The following is a 16,508-nucleotide window of genomic DNA, read 5'->3' as shown; positions in this document are numbered from 1 at the left end:
GGACTCTGCTGGCGAGAGGCTCCCAGAGGCACAAATAGCCCCAAGTTCTTTCTCTCGGCCTGTCCATTCAAGAGACATCCGTGAAGTGACAGGTTTTATTGTCACTACTTACAGGCAAACAGCCAGCCTCACTCACAAACTCCCAAGGTCTGTCTGCTCTCCCCTGTGGCTCTGGAGTCAGCTTTTAAGCTTCAGGATCAGCACATCCCGTCTAGAACTTCATTCCTGGGGGTCCCTCTGTCCCTGGCATCTGTAAGTGACTCTTCCCAGAGCCTCCAGCCGAGCTTCCTATTGGATCCTTTTCCTGAGTTGTGAGACAGTTGAGGCAGGCTGAAGTGCACACACCGTCCTGGCCGAGGGACCTGACTGTGCAGCACTGCCTGCCTCCCACGCGGGTCCTTCTTTGGGGGCACGGGGCAGAGTGGGAGCAGGTTTCCTGTTTAGATATTGCTAGTTCATCGAGTAGAATTCTTGTCTCAGGGACAACTGCCTTTATCACATCTATCCTAGCTAAAAGTCTTCCAGAGACAAGGAAACTGAACAAGCGAACACACACACACACACACACACACACACACACACACACACACACACACACACACACACACACACACACACACACACACACACACACACACACACACACACACACACACACACACACACACACACACACACACACACACACACACACACACACACACACACGCTCTAAGCTTAACCCCGGGATGAGAGGTAAGCCAAGAGCTGCACAAGGGATGCCCGGTCCCAAGCCCCTGAAGTGTTTAGAAGTGACAATCCTGATAAGGCACAGCTGGGCTTCAGAGCTGCTGTTTCACACATTCAACAAAGCTGTCAATTCCAAAAGGAAAACAATTGTGAAACAGACGCCTGGGCCTGGTGCTGGCATGGGGTGGAGCTGCCAACCAGCTCCAAGTCCCTGGCTGTCCAGGGAGTGAGTGGTCACCCAGGCCAGCCGTCAGTGGCACTGACCCAGCCGATTCCCAACAGGGTCCCAGTCTTTGGGTCAGCTCCTGGATCGCAGCCTGCTGGCTGGCAGCCTCACCCCATTGCTTCCCTGGTCACCCTTAGGGCATGCACCTGCACCATTCCCAGTCCCCAAAGGGCCAGCAGGTGAACATCAAGCTGTAATGATTCCAGTCTGGGTCCTTCCAAGTCAAGAGGTAGCCCAGAACCTTCAGCTACTCCAACATGGGTGATCACCAAACCACCTGGCAGGTGGGAAGGAAGAGTCCTTCACCACGTCCATCACTAGTGGCAGCCGCAGCTGCCACTTCATGCTTCTTATGGGGCAGCCCAGGGAATCCTGCTTTCCCTCACCAGTACTCCTGGGGCACCTTCACAATGCAGGAGCCAAGGTCTGGAAGGGTGCAGCGTGTGGCACTGCTGGTGAGGGACAGACACAAGAGCCACCTCTTCCCGCCCCCATTGCGGCACTGTGAGCCGTGTCACCTCTCTCCAACACCACAAGGACTCCCTGGCCTCTGTCCTGATGCCCGGAGGTGCAGGGGTGAGGCCCATGGGCACTTCCTTCTGACTTCTCAAATCAGGGGCCAGTGGGCACTGTCTGAGCACAGATCCCTGCCAAGTTCGCCAGCCAATGGGGTGGGAAATGAAGAACGCACAGTTCCAGAGCATTTTGTCATTTCAGGTTTGCCTCTTTCCCACTTCTGTCTTCCTCCCAGCAGCCCCTTTACACCCAAGACCCCGGTCCTGCCACAGCTGAGGCCTGGCTCTGGAGCTGCATTTCTGCAGAGCCAGCAAAAGAGGAACCCTAGCAGGTTTTCGTGGCTAAAACTCTCTCCAGACTGGGGTGACTGTGAGAAGCCAGAGGTGGGGAAGCCTGGGGGTGGGAGCGAACTGTCCCCTCTCCCACCCCAGCCCTGGAGGTGTCCCGCCGCTGCCCCTCACCTGCACGAAGCCCCAGAGTGGATGGAGCGCGCAGTGCAGCAGCAGAGAGGGCCAGCAACAGCCACGGCGCAGCACCAGGTCCCGGAGGAGCATCTCGGCCCGCAGCGCCCGCTGGAGCGGCCAACTGTCAGGGGAGCAAGGCTGGGGTCAGGCGGACGCAGCGCGAGCACCATCGCTGCTGCGCACCGGCACACGTACCAGCCCCGGGGCAGCTGGCACGCCCCGCACTCCCTAACGCCCTGGCCAGCCGAGTCTGCACTTTCACTGCAGCCTGCACACTCACCGACCTTTCGTGCACTCACATCCCGTCCTAGGCACACGCCCCGGATCAGCGCGTGCACCCTGGCCCGCACGCGCACGCTTCCCGAACCCCGTGCAACCTACAGAGCTCGCCCAACACAACTCGTTCTCACCCTGAACATACTTCAAATCCGGCGGGCACCGCGCACCCTGCGCGCACCCTCACAGGCACAGTCGTGCACCACCCACGGACGCCCGTGCATACTCGTGGACTCTGCATGCCCAGCATCGCGAAATCACACGCAACCTGCACCCTCTCTCCCGGCTGGCCTCACTGCGCACACCGCAAGACTCGCACCTCCGTGCGCACCGCGTTGGCAGTCCCCCGAGCCCCGATCACTCCCTCCTCCCCGCCCGCACCTCTCCAGCGCCTCAGGCCACCTCCGCGGGCGACGGCCCCAGCAGATCCTCTGCTTGGAGAAGGAAGGTCCGCGCTCCCCCCGTGGCGGCTGTTTCCCCACCGCCGGACGGCCCCCATTTAAAGCCCGCCGCCTCCCCAGTCCCCCGCCCTCTAGGCGGGGCCTCCGTTCTCACCCTGGCGGCTGCGCGGGCGCCTGGGGGCTTCACATGCCGGGGAGGAGCGCCGAGCACTGGAGCAAAAGTTTGCGCGCCGCTTGGGCCTCCGGGGCGGCTGAGTCGGGGACCCAGGCGCAGCGCGCTCGCTCGGGACGCAGGGCGCGGCGGCTCCGGGCTGCGCCTGGCCGCGCGCGGGGCGGCACCCTGCGCCCAGGGCCGGGGCGGGCTGCCGAGGCGGAGGCAGAGGGCGGGTAAAGTCCCCCCGCCCCGAGACGCCTGGAACCGGCCGCGCGATCCCTCCCCGCGCCGCCCGGGTCCCCGCCCTTCCCGGGGGCGCCGCACGGCTGGCCGGGTCGCTGGGGTACCGGTGCTCTCCGCGCCCCTCACGCGGCCGGGCGCGGAGCCGCGGGCTGGGGCAGCAGGGCCGCGGGCGGAGGCAAAATCAATAATGCACGAAAAAGGGCAACAGACGTGAGCCGAGCCCGCGCCTTGCCCGCCTCCCGCCAGGGACTGCGCTCCCGCCCGCGCTCCCCGCTGCCGGCGCTGCTGCAGTGGTTCCTCGTCTCCATCTAGCGAGGCTATTGTGTATTGGGCGCTTAATAATTTATTTCTTCACCCTGGAGGCCGAGAAGCCCTGGTGCCCGAGGGTCTCGCTCTTGCCCTGTCTCCTTGGGGGAACTGACTTATGGAGACCCCTTTCGCATCCACCCTGTTGCTTTTTTCCCCAAAGGCCTCCCAGGGGCTGAGCCAGCAGGTGGAGGCCACTCACGTCCCCCCACACCCGGAGGTCCAAGTGCCTGATCCTGCCATTGGGACCCAGCATTAGAATCTCCCCCGCCAGGCCCCGCCTCCGCCCCCTCCCCCTTCCACTGCTGTAACAGCCCTGGGGAGAATCTTCCGGTCCCCAATCCTTGGCTCCGTGGCAGGCAGATTATCAACAAGTCTTGGGGACGGAGTGGGTCCCACCTCTCCAATAAGCTAGAGGAAGCAGATGCAAGGCCTCTCTGCTTGGGAAGTAGGAAGGAGAAAACATTTTGCCAGCATTTTGGCAGATGTCCTGAAGGACCTGGGTAATCGTTTTTTTAGATTGGATGAAAGAAACAGGTGTCTGGGACACAATTGATGCCCTCTTTCTCTGTGGGCAAGACTAAGGCAGCCCGGGCAAAAAAACTCTGAGCTTCAACTGCCTGCCAAGCGGCGTCCACATCCATCTCCTTCCTGTGTCAGCTGGGGCTCTTCTCCCACAGGCTCTGCAAACCCACACCCCAACTGGGGGCTGTCGGGAGCATATCCCGGTGGGCCCTGTCTGGCCACTGTCCACCAACACTGCATGGAGCACCAGACTGTGAAGTAAGGGCAAAGCACAGGAATGGAGACTGTGGGGAGGTGAGTGAAGGCCAAGCATGGGGGGCCCCTGGGGACAGGGGGACATGTCCGGGGTTTTGGTCACTCTTTGGGCAAAATTTGTGAAAGTATTTGTCCATTCATTCCACACGCAGCGTCTGCAAGGATCCCGACAGAACACCAGTTGCTGGGTCTGGAGTGGTAACTCAATCATGTCTGGCCACGGCCCATTGTCAGAGAAGGGTGATGGATCAACTGATGAGGCGAGGCGCTTCCTAGCTCAACTTGAGCCAGCTGAGATCAAGGTGACCCTAGCTGCAGGTGTCTGCAGCTGGAGCTGATCAGGGTCAAAAGCAAACCTTCAGCTGTGATGGCGACTTCCCGGTGTGTGTACTCAGCCCCGTGCCCCTTACACGTGTTCTTCACATTGCCTTGTAATTGCGTTCTCACAACTTGGAGATCATTCGTAATTGCCCTATTCAACAAGATCCATGTTGTTTGTGGCTTAGCTTGAATCACTCAACTGCTCCCCTGGGATTCAAAAGTACTAACCTCCTCCAATGACAGATCCAAGACTGGGAGAGCCTGGGCAGTTTTCGTAGGTGGGGAAGCAGTCCATTCTGGTCTTCAGCACCCCCATCCCAGACCTAGTCCATGAATCTCTCCAGCATTCCTTGGGTCCCACCTCTTCTTGGGCCTCCTAACATCAGGGAAGCTCCCAGCCTCCCTTAGGGTGAAGGCAGGGCTCACATGGGCCCCTGGAAGTCCTGGCATCTCACCCCTCCCCAGATTCAGATGGCAATAGACACCAGGGCACATGGGATCTTCCAGGTGACTCAACTCAGAAATGCAGGGAGTTCAGCCGCTGGGAAATTGCTAAGCAATGCATGACCAGTGAGGAAGGGACCCAGCAGAAGTGGCTGAGGTGAGTCCACGTGGCCCATGCAGCAGGTGGACTGCGCAAGGAGATGAACCTTCAGAAGGTGTGGGCAGCTGGGTGATGCACCATCTTGTGCTTGTTTGCTGGCCTCACCTCTTTTCTTCCTGTTTCTATTGCCTGAGCATCGTAGCCTCCAGTCAAGTCCGAGCGAGCAGGCACTGCTGCACGCTGTCCTAGGGATCAGGGCAAGGCATAGCACATGTGGAACAGAAAAGCAGAACTTCAGGAAGGGCTGCTGGAGATGGCTGCTTGCTGACAGTAACAGGACTGTCTCCAGATATTGTGTCACTTAATTTTTTAAACATTGATCTATTTGAAAGGCAGAGTTATGAGTGGGAGAGAGGCATGTATCCTCCTGCTGGTTCACTCTGCAAATGACCTCACAGACAAGGTTCAATCAAGCTGAACCAGGAGGCAGGTGCTTTTTCCAGACCTCTCATGTGGGTGGCAGGACCCCAGGTACTTGGGTGGTCTTCTTCTTCTTTAAAGATTTATGTAGTTATTATTATTTGAAATTCAGATTTACAGAGAGAAGGAGAGACAGAGAGAGAGAAAGATATTCCATCTGCTGGTTTACTCACCAAGTAGCCACATTGGCCAGAGTTGAGCTGATCTGAAGTCAGTAGCCAGGATCTTCTTCTGGGTCTCCCAAGTGGGTGCAGGGTCCCAAGGTTTTGGCCCTTCCTCTACTGCCTTCCTAGGCCACATGCAGGGAAGTAGATGGAAAGTGGAACAGCCAGGATGTGAACTTGCACCCATATAGGATCCTGGCACATGCAAGGCAAGGACTTTAGCCTCTAGGCTGTCACACTGGGTCCTGGGCAATCTTTTGCTTTCCCAAGCCATTAGCAGGGAGCAGGTTTGAAAGTGAAGCAGCCTGGATATGAACCTGTGCCAATATGGGATGCCAGCATTGGAGGCAGCAGCTTAACCCACTAGGTTGGCCCTCATATTGTTTCTAAAGCTCCACCTGCAGCTGCTTAGAGTGACATGTACTCAGAAAGAAAGCCACTATGGAATTAAATGGCTGCTGCACTGGCTCAGAGCAGGGAAAATGATAATCCCAAGGATGGGGGCCAGGTGGCCTTGGCTGGCAGGATTATGACAGGCTCAGGGCAGCTCTGTGCGACTTAAGGCGTGCTTCACGGAGGCTTTCAGGACACGCTGGTGTTTGCCAGACAGGCCAGCTTGCAAACTCAGCTCGGGATCCAATGGTAAGGGTGGCAGAGCTCAAAAGGATTCTAAATGCACAGCCTTGTGTCCAAGCCTGGGGTTTTAAGAGGAAACAGTTGGGATCTTGTACTGTCTGACAGTATCATCTGGATGGGGAAACAGAAACCTCCATACCCACTGCCTCCCTAGGTCCTCCGGCGGAGAGGAGCCGCTGGTTCCTCCCAGTTAGAAGAGCTCATCCCCCTGCCTGGAGACCCTGGTGACCTCATCGCAACAGACGCTTTCAGGATGGTACCTGTCCTCGTGGAAAGAGCCTAGGGATGAGGTGGCATGCCAGGGCTGCTTGGCATCGCAAGGGGAAAAAGGGAAGTCTCGATGCCTACGGCAAACAAGATCCTGCCTCTTGACTCTGTCCCCTGCCACCACTCAGAGAACACTCCTTTCACTGAGACAAAAAGCAAAGTGCAAGGGCAGCAGCAGCCACTTTGAAGGGTGTGGTGGAACTACCGGCTGGTGATCCAGCTCTGTGGCAGTCCTTGGGGCCCTTGTGTCAATGGAAGTCGGTGTCAAGGGTCCCCAGGCAAGGGGTCATGAGAGACAGGGGGTGTCATCACTAGGGTGTCACATCAGGGTGACATGAGCCATTGGAGTCCAACTCAGTGGCTAACAGATCCTTGTGTAACAGGTTGTGAGCAAGAGAGCTAGCTAGCAGTGGCAGTGCGCAGCTGGTCCAAGTGCAGGGGAAGGCAAGAGTGCAAGGCCAAGAAGATGACATCAGCTACTGCAATGGGAAATGAGCTCAGTTTGGGTGCAGCCCAGAGGCCCTTGGTGTGAGAAGAGGCTGGCTTCTTTGAAGAAGGCGCATGCAATGCTACTGGGGCATCAGGTTGGTCAAGCATGGCAGTGGTCCAACAGGCAACAGTGTATTTAAGACCGAAAGGAACAGGCAAATTGCCTGAGCAGTTGGCCTCATGTCATCTCAGTTGAAGTTCTTTCTCTGCTGATCCTTGTAGCTTCGTCCGGGCATCTGACAGGATGGTGTGATGGAGGAGAAATGGAGCCAAGCCTCACCAGTGGACAAGTGGATGCCAAATGAGTCACAACCTCATTCAAGAGGGGAGTGGCCCAAGATGCCTACACATCCTGGCTCCCAGCAGGGCTGGCTGGCGGAGCGAGGCCAGGTAGGGGAGACCAAGTTGGCAGCTCATGGGTGAGCTTGTGGACGCATGCGTGAAGGCTGTGGGGCTTTCTGCCTCGGTGCGCTCCTGGGGAGGAGTCCGCTGCCAGAAGGCTGTCAGCCATCGTGAGCACAGGCTGACCCTGCGACTCACTTCAGCTAAGCCGGCGCTTCCCTGAGCAGAGGGGCCAGCTGGGACATCGCACACAGGGTAACAACTCTTGAGGCATAGATGTGGCTCGGAGAGCCCGGAGTGCAAATCTGGGGAGCAAGGAGCAGGAGCAGGCCAGGCCACCACCCCCCCCCCCCAGGCCTGGAGCAATTGAGATATCCTGGAGGGTTCCAAGAGCTGGCTTGGGACCAGTGTCGTAAGGTAGCAAGTTAAACCACTGCCTGCAGCACCAGCATCCCATGTGGGTCCCAGTTCAAGCCCTGGCTGCTCCACTTCTGTTAGCGCTCCTGAGAAAGCAGAGGAGAATAGTTCAAGTGTTTGGGCCCCTGCACCCACATGGGAGCGAACCAAGAGATGGAAGATTCTCTGTCTCTCCCTTCCCCTCTCCCATTCTCTCTCTATGTATGCACACACGCACACACACACACACACACGCACGCACACATACACACAGCCAATGCCTCTCAACTTAATAAATAAATTTTTGAAAAAAAGAGATGAAGAGCTGGCTCCTAAAAGGTACAATGTATTGGACAAAGCAGGCAGAGTACCCCTACCTGCACTACCTGGAAGCTGTGACTGCACCGGCCTCCTCGTGCGGGCAGGTCAGCTGTGAGGAGCGGGGGCTGCTCTATCGGTGGGTGCTTGCCTTTGTTGCTGTGCGGGGTGGTTGTTACACAGAGGGTGCTGGGCACAGCATCTCTCGTGTAAAGGCCTGAATCCTGTCCATTGAAGAGGAATCCCTGGGTGGCTGGGAGCTCAGGGACCATGAGATGATGTCATAAGGGTGTGGCCGCATTCAACAGCACTTGTTGTCCTCATAAAAAGAGAAGGCTGAACTGAAAATAAATAAATCTTTAAAGAGAGAGAAAGCGGCTAGAGTCACCTGCCAAGGAGATCGAGGGGTCAGCAGCCTTCTGTGATCCAGCAGAGTGGACTCACCCGAAACCAGCACCACCAAACCTCCATTTTGGTGAGGAAATTACATTTTTAAGGTGAAGATTTTTTTTTTTTTTCATTAAGAGGCAGGGAGGCAGAAAGAAACAGAGAGCAGCTCACTAGAGCGCTCCCATCCACTGGTTCACTCCCCAAATGCTCACAGAACTGGGGCTGGGCCAAGCGCACACCAGGAGCTGGGGTATCCACATACATCCCCTGCACGGGTGGCAGCGACCTCAGTATCACTGCTGCTTCCCAAGTGCGTGGTAGCAGCAAGCTGGGGCTGGGAGCAGAGCGGACTTGAACCCAGATACTCAGATAAGGAATGTGGGTGCCTTGACCCCTCGCCTAATGCCCACCCCTGAGAACACAGATAGTGGTCTGGTACAGCCAGCCAGCCAGCCAGCTGGCAGTGTTTCCTTATGGCAGCCTGAGCAGGCTCAGGCATCTGGTAGGTTAGGTCCCACTGGGATGTCTCTGTTCAGAGGATACTGTGAATGAGCCATCGCAGCTTTCACAGACTCTGCAAAGAACTTGGACCAGCTGCCGACTCGGCTGTGGAGGTGGAGAACCGAGTGGGGGTGGGGAGAGGTGGTGAATGTCGTTCCAGGCCCTGGGACACTGTGCTGGACCTGCAGCTTGGCTTACTAATCCTTTTCAGGAAACTCAAGTGGTCCACTTGAAAAAAATCACACTTGCTCTGTTACTCTCCAAGTCTGGTTCTGCTGGCCCAGCACACAGCAAAGCAATGCCTGGCACCAGGATGGTGGAAGAAGGTTGGTATTTCATGTCAAGGGCAGAGCAAAGAACTGGACAGCTATCGCCTACTTCCCTGGCTGCTTGGTGGGTGAGAGATGAAGGCTGCTACAGCTTACAGGGGTGGGGTTTGAGACGGATATGTTCAGCACTGGTCTGGGTCCTTGGCTGGTCTGTGGTGCTGGGGCCCTGCTTCCGTGGGTTGGTGCTATTAAGTTCTTCGGGAGCATTGTGGTGGTGGCAAAGCAGGCTCCAGTCAGCCTGGGGGCTATGTGCAGGTGGGGGTTACAGGTGGCTCAGGACATGGAGTTCCTGGAACACAGCTCCCTAAGACAGAAGCTCAACGTGTTATCTCGGGGACAGCTGAATGACAGGTTCAAGGACCCTGGAGGGCCAGCGGCATCCCTCCATCCATCCACTGAGTTCCTTGTCGTCCAAGCAGGCTCAGGGGACTCTCAGCCAGCAGAGGGTGGCTGGGAGACTATGGGAAGCCCACAGCTCCCGACTCTCCAACAGCTCTCTGTGCGGCTGAGGAACCCCTGAGGTATCGGGGCTTCAGTCCCTTCAGGGTTAATTCTTACTGGTGAGCGACAAGGGGCAGGTTATGCGTCTCCTTCCCTCCCCCTATGTTGTCCTCCAGCTTCTGTGCAGGCGTCCTGTGCGACCAGCCGCTGGCTGTGTTTCCTGGCCAATCTGGGCCAGCACAGCTTCAGGTTTGAATTGCTTCGCTTCCTTCTCTGCTGAGTTTCCCTCACCCTGTCTGTCCTGCACCTGTACCCCTTAAAAGGTGCCATGACACCTATCAAAAGTGGGCCCCAGCCTAGATTGTTGGGAGTTTCCTGCATTCTAGAGGTTTCAACATGAAGGGGCATGGAGCACCGTGGCCACCCAGGAACGTCCGTGTACCTGCAGAGAACTGAGAGGAGGGGTTTCAGGAGTGTCCGAGTGGTTGTCCCTGGACCTCCACTTCTCTGTGAATAGGGGCAAGTGTGAGTGCGGAGTCTAATACATCATGACCACACTGGCCACTATGGCCATAAACATGGGCACCTGGCTCAGACTGATGCCTGCTCACTGTGTGACCTTCGAGTTTCCTAAACTCTCAAACCTAACTCCTTCTCCCATCTCTCAGGAAATATCACCGTGTAGTTGACTCTCTGAATTCATGGGTTTTGTGTTCACAAATTTGCCCCGTAATTTCAAAGGAAGGGGTTAATGCAGTGGGTTAAGTGGTTGCTCACAAAGCAGGCAGGCTAATGAAGGCCAGTTCAAGTCCTGACTGCTCTGCTTCCCATCCAGCTCCTTGCTAAGATGCCTGGGGAAGCAACAGAATGGCCCGTGGATTTGAACCCTTACAAGCCACATGGTTGTGTGACCCTTACAAGCCACAGGAGCTTGGGACTCCTGGCTGCACCAGGCCTATCCCTGGCTACTGCAGTCATTTGGGGAGCGAACCAGTGGATGGAAGAGGTCTTGTTCTCATCCTGTCTCTCATGCAAATACGTGAACAACTCAATCTTTTAAAAAACAGTGCATGTGTTCTCAGCATGTACATTCCCCTGGTTGTTGTTACCCAAATAAGACAGCATAACAATGTAAACACTGTTTCCACTGGCCAGGTATGCGAGGTAACCTGGAGATGACTAAGGGGTGAGCAGGAGGATTTATGCGAGTTCTGCGTGGGGATGAGACCACTTCACAGAGGACTTAGAGCGCCTGTGAATTAGGGTGTGTGCAAGGGTCCTGCAAACCACGTCCCCACAGTTGGCAAGGGATGGCTGACTTACTAATAGTGAGGTCCCAGAGTTGTGTGACAGCTGAGATAATTCATAGAAACACTTCACATGACACATGCTAAAAAAAAAAAGGCTAATTATCTCGAGGGACAGAGAGGCAAAGGTGCTGCCCTTTTGCAACAGTGCTGACTGGCATCTGGGGGACATTGGAGCAAAACACAAAATGAAGGTGACGGTTTTGATCTGACCCGGAGCACTCATTGTTGAACCTTGAGCGTGTGCAGTCTAATCGTGATTTGAAATGCTCCACATTATCAAACACATATTTCAAAAGACAGCGGTGATCTCCAGATTGGACATAGCTCAGCTGGAAGCCTGTGTGTAGCTGCTGATGTCACAGTTTACAGAGCAGCTGGGACTCTGACCACACAGGACACTTTCCTGACCGGCCAAGTGTGGGCGTAGTGGAAGCTGTGTGTCACCTTTAGGCTCAGTCCACGTGTGCCCCACATCCAGATTTGCAACCTCAGACCTGAGGAATACCCCCACCAGTCTGGGGTGCTGGGAACGAGCGTGCTCTCTCCAGCCTAAGAGGTTATGCTTGCCCCAAGAACGTGTGAGTCCAAACCTTGGTGCTTCGGTTGCTTGGGTGCAGGGCCCAGGGGTAAGCAGGTGAGGGTGAAGGAGGGAGCCAGGGAAGAGCCCAGGTTTTTATTGTGCTTTAATGTCATCTGTGTCTTGGACCTGGTGCAATGGCTTAATCCTCCACGTGCAAGCATGACATCTCCTATGCACGCTGGTTCATGTCCCAGCTACTCACTTCCCACCCAGTTCCTTTCCTATGGCCTGGGAAGGGAGTGGAGGATGGCCCAAAACCTTAGGACCCTGCAACCACTTGGGAGAACTGGAGGAGGCTCCTGGCTCCTGGCTTCAGATCAGCTTACCTCCAGCTATTGTGGCTATTTGGGGAGTAAACTAACAGATGTAAGATCTTTCTCTCTCTGTCTCTTTTTCACTGTAAAATCTGCCTTTCCAACAAAAATAAATAAATCTTAATTTAAAAAAACCATCTATGTCTTCCCTCATTGACCTAGCTTAAACCACAAGGATGGGCCATGCTTTTGCAGCTGCAGCCTGTACCGTCTTCCCACCCACAGGGAGTCCAGACAGACAGGATTCAAGAGGTCATCTGGTCAGGACTGCTTGGCTGGCCATGCCTCTGGCCAGAATGCTTAAATTCAAAGCCAGCTCCTCCAGGATGGCCGGCTGCACAGAGCGCAGCCTGCAATGCACCAGGCAATGCCATCAGGGCAGGGAGGAGGGTCTGACTCACCAGGAACTCCCGTTCTAACAGAGGGAGGAGAAGCACACACAACCCTAGGCTGCAAACAGGCCATTTCTCCCCTCCCCCACCACCAAGAGGACCCCTCCCCCACAGCACCTGTCCCCTCCCCAGCCCCTTGGTCCTCCCCTCCTCCTCACTGCCCCTTTTCACTCAGAGCTTCTGCAGCTCCCCAGCATGCACTTTCTTGGTTCACAGCTCCCCCTGCCCTTGCTGGTGCCACATCCTCTGCCCAGCCTTTCCCTTCCTGTCAGCTTGTTCGACCCTACACAGTCCATCCTGCCTCCCTCCCCTCTGATGGCCTTTCCCGGGGTACTTGTTCCATGGACCTTACTAGGCTGTGCCCCGTGTTGTCACCTGTGGTGGTAGTGACAGGTCACGGGTTCTTTAAGAGGGTGGCCTATGAGGTCATTCTAATGCTTCCTTTGGGAGTTATTACATACCCTGAGTTAGGTTTTGTTTGTTTGCTTATTTTTTTGTAATGATTTTATTTTGATAATCTTTACATAGTTGACCATGGCACAAAAAGTCAAGGGCCACAGGAAAGTGGGTAAGACTATTGTTTCCACACTATTTTTATTATTATTATTATTATTATTATTATTACTCTGTATCTGGGGTAAAGAGGGCAATAAAGGGAGAAGCCCCACCCAGCCTCCCACCCATCCTAGGTCCCCAGTATGGGGCATGTTCTGAGGGTCCTGCTCGAGTGGTTTTGGTAATTCATCAGTTCTGAATTGCTGCCAATCTCACCATTCCAAGCACGATGAAATCGCTGCAGAATCCACTGGCTGACATAGTCCACCTTAGAGTCTCCATTTGCCCAGATCTTTACTGCCAACACATGGCTGAGGCAGTTGATTGATTTGTTCTGTCCTCCATCCTCTGTTGTGGTACCAGGTGTCCTCTGCAGGTTCTGATGGACTGCCATATCCTTCATGTGCACCTGCATATGCTGTCCACTGCTCCATCTGAGCCTCTGAGGAGGCTCAGCTTTGACACTTGCACTCCATGGTCAGACCATGGAACCTGCACTTCTCTTCATGGTTGGGGTTCTGAGTCCAGCAGTTTGATTGGGAAGATCCCCAAAGAAACTTCATCTGTTTGTTTATTTTTAAGATTTACTCGAGTGAAAGAGAGAGGGGTGGGGGAATGGAGAGATTTTCCATCAGCTGGTTCACTCCCCAAATGGACATAATGACCAGAGCTTGGCTGCTGCAAAGCCAGAAGCTTCTTTCAGGTCTCCCATGTGAGTGAAGGGGCCTAAGGACTTGGACCATCCCTCACTGCTTTCCCAAATTATTAGCAGGAAGATGGATCAGAGGTAATGCAGCTAGGACTCAAACCAGTGTCCATGAAGGAGGCATAGCACAGGGCAGCTTTACTCGCCACACCACAATGCTGGCCCCCTGAGTCAGTTTTTGTAAAAGTGATGTCCATGGCAGATCTGCCTCCTCCCAGAGGTATGGCCGTAGAGCTGGGCCCCTGTTGGCTCCTCTCTGGCTTCAGGCATGTGACTGCATCCTCATATGTTTGAGTGACCTGTCAGGCTGTATTTGACAGAAACACCAAGTGAGGAGGAAGCAATGGGGAAGTTCATGTTCAAGCCAGCCCTGAGGTCTCGGCCTGGCTGTTTCTACTGCCCAGAGTGTCCCCCTGACTCTTTGGGGGTCAGCAGGGCCCTGTCCCCCACTCCCCTTCTGAACCCTTTCTCCCTATCACTTTTGTAAGTGTAGGTAAGGTTGTGGTTTGAAAGGTGTGTCCCTTCCAAAATCCGTGTGGTGGCAACAGACGCTCAGCACCAGCATCGGGAGGCGGGGCCTGTTGTGAGGGCTGAGGTGGTGAGCATTGCACCAGGAGAATGGGTTCATGGGCACAGGGGTTTGGAGTCTGTCATCCGTGGCCTGGAGTAGACTCTGCCTCCCGCTCCATGTCCCCTCAGCCCACTTCTGGTTTCCATAGCAACCATGATAGATGTTTCCTCTGGATCCTGGGGTCCCCCCACCCCTAGTCTACCTGCTCGTACACTGCAGCAACCGCTGCTACCTGCCTAAGAGCCCAACAGCCCAGGGGGCTGGGGACTGGTGAAAACCAGATTGGGAGGGGCGGCTGCTGAGATACCCAGAGCAGCCTGAGCAGGATTTAGGGACATGCAGCTCACCTTTGCAGAGACAGCTGTGGGGCTCACGCCACGTGGCTCCTGGGTGGGGTCCCCATGGACTGAGGCCTGCTGGCCACGGAGGCCACTGCCTCCCCAGCATCGACTTCGGCTTTCCCCTACCCTGGCCTTTGCTCCCTGTCCTCTTCTGTGCATGGGGGCACCCCCAAAACCAATCACCTGCAGTCAAGCCCTTGCCTCAATGCTCTGATTTGGGGAGGCCTCAAACAAGACACCAAGCCTATTTCTGGGAGCTCAGGGCAGCGCATGACCTCCTGGTATCAGGACATATTTGTTGAAGGAAGGAAGGAGGGAAAGAGGTGTGAAGCCCCCAGCTTGCCTCCTGCCTGGTGATGAAAGGTTGGGGCGTCTGATTTATCAGGGGAAGAGCTTGCTGAGTGCGGTTTCCTCTTGTTTACAGTGGGATTTTCACGGCATGGCTTCTGCCCGCAGACCTGTCTGCTTCTGCGCCTTGTAGATTTTGTGGGCAATGAGAATATTACCATTTACTTTAGCCAGAAATGTCAGAAGCATCTGAAGGTTTGCAGATCCGGTCCCAGCGCAGGCCTCGAGTGGCCCAGACCGCAGCCATTCTTGAGAACTCTGCAAAGGCCTGACGCCTCTCAAGTGTAGCACCTTGGGCTGAAAGACCCTGCAGGATGCTCGAGAGAGTGTCTGCTTAGCTAGGCAGCAACGTGAACGGAACGCATGTTCTGCCAGGCCTTTGGCTCCAGGGACTGGAATTGTCAGAGATTGGGATCCCCACCCACTGCTACGAGCTCAGGGATGATGGAGGAGACAGCGAAGGAAGGAGATGATGGAGAGGTTGGGGAGTGGGGAAGAGTGAGGTGGCGCAGCCTGCATGCACCACGAGGAGCCCCGTGCCCTTGGCATCTGGACACGACCCAGCGTGCACCCAGCGACGGCTGCTGCATACCCTTTGTAGCTACCACCACCCTGCCTGAGCACGCAGATTCCTCCCGCCTGAGAGGCTTTGCCCGCTGCCTTCCCGACAGGGTTCAGTCTTACAGTCCAGCTGTCTGGGAAGCATCCCCCCAGCCCGACGCGCCGTCTTCCATCACGCCGGCTGGGCTCGCTCCGTGTCTAGAGACCCAGACAGCTGCCCTTTGCACTCTGTGCTATGTAACTCTGACAGTAATGAGGGACTGGGAGGTTGATGGCTTCAGAGAACCACGGCTGCCTATGGTGTCCCACAGAGCAGCTGAGTCCCAGGATGGGGACCTTGAGCCTGAGGGGAGAGCAGGGTGTGTGAGCGAGGGGATTGGGAGAAGAACATCCCCCATCGCGGGGAAGGCGGAGCCAGGCTAAAGCTGTGGGATCCATTCTGGGCATTTTGAGCCAGAGTGGTGTCCCACTCTTGCAGGTGCACAGTTCAGGTTGGCAGTGTCGGGCTGGGGGCTAGGCTGTGGCAGGTGGAAGTCTCGGAGCTGAGAGCCTGGGCTTGTTGTCTGCGAAAGCCAGGTCTGTCAGTGGTATCTGTGCCCCTGTCTGACCTCGGGTGTGACTGAAGCTCAAGTCTCAGTTTTCATCTGTATATTAAGAAGTATCAGATACACTCATTGTTATATGGGAATCAATCTTGTGGACTCAAAAACACCATGTGAACACTTGGTTTGAATAGTTTTGCCCAGACATAGGCTGGAAGTGGCAGGATTCTCTTTGTCTCTCTAGTTAAAAGAAATCTGGGGCTATTACAGTGCCCCCACAAAGCAAGATGCAGCCTGTTTGGAACTTGAACTACTGTGCCCAGCACTCAGTGGGGGAGGTTCTCTTACCTCGTGCTCCAAGACTATTGTTCACACTCTAATTACATCCACTTTCCAGCTAAAGGGAGAGAAAGGAGCCCCAGCCCTCCCTGCAGAACTTCCTGGAAGTCCTAAGGAACATTTCCGGTTGCACCCTCATGACCTGGAGGTAATATACCTACGACCCCACCTGGCTTCAAGGGAGGCTATGTTCCTATTGAGGGTAGCCATATTCCATTGCTCATGAGGAAGAGCAA

General features: G+C 55.4%; 1 protein-coding gene across 1 annotated transcript in view; it reads right to left on the bottom strand.

Annotated features, from left to right (window-relative positions):
* Positions 1-2,050, bottom strand: part of PRIMA1 (proline rich membrane anchor 1) — a 28,324-nt gene extending 26,274 nt beyond the window's left edge. Inside the window, exon 1 of the mRNA XM_040975573.1 lies at positions 1,933-2,050. Within this exon, the coding sequence (XP_040831507.1) occupies positions 1,933-2,025 (93 nt within the window). The 5' untranslated portion in view covers positions 2,026-2,050. The remainder of the gene's footprint in view (positions 1-1,932) is intronic.
* Positions 2,051-16,508: the final 14,458 nt, after the last annotated feature.

The sequence above is a fragment of the Ochotona curzoniae genome, unplaced genomic scaffold (assembly GCF_017591425.1).
Source record: "Ochotona curzoniae isolate NIBS_2020 unplaced genomic scaffold, NIBS_Ocur_1.0 contig_2688, whole genome shotgun sequence".
NCBI lineage: Eukaryota > Metazoa > Chordata > Mammalia > Lagomorpha > Ochotonidae > Ochotona > Ochotona curzoniae.
Note: the sequence above shows the minus strand (reverse complement) of the source record. Positions and strands in the feature narration are given on the sequence as shown.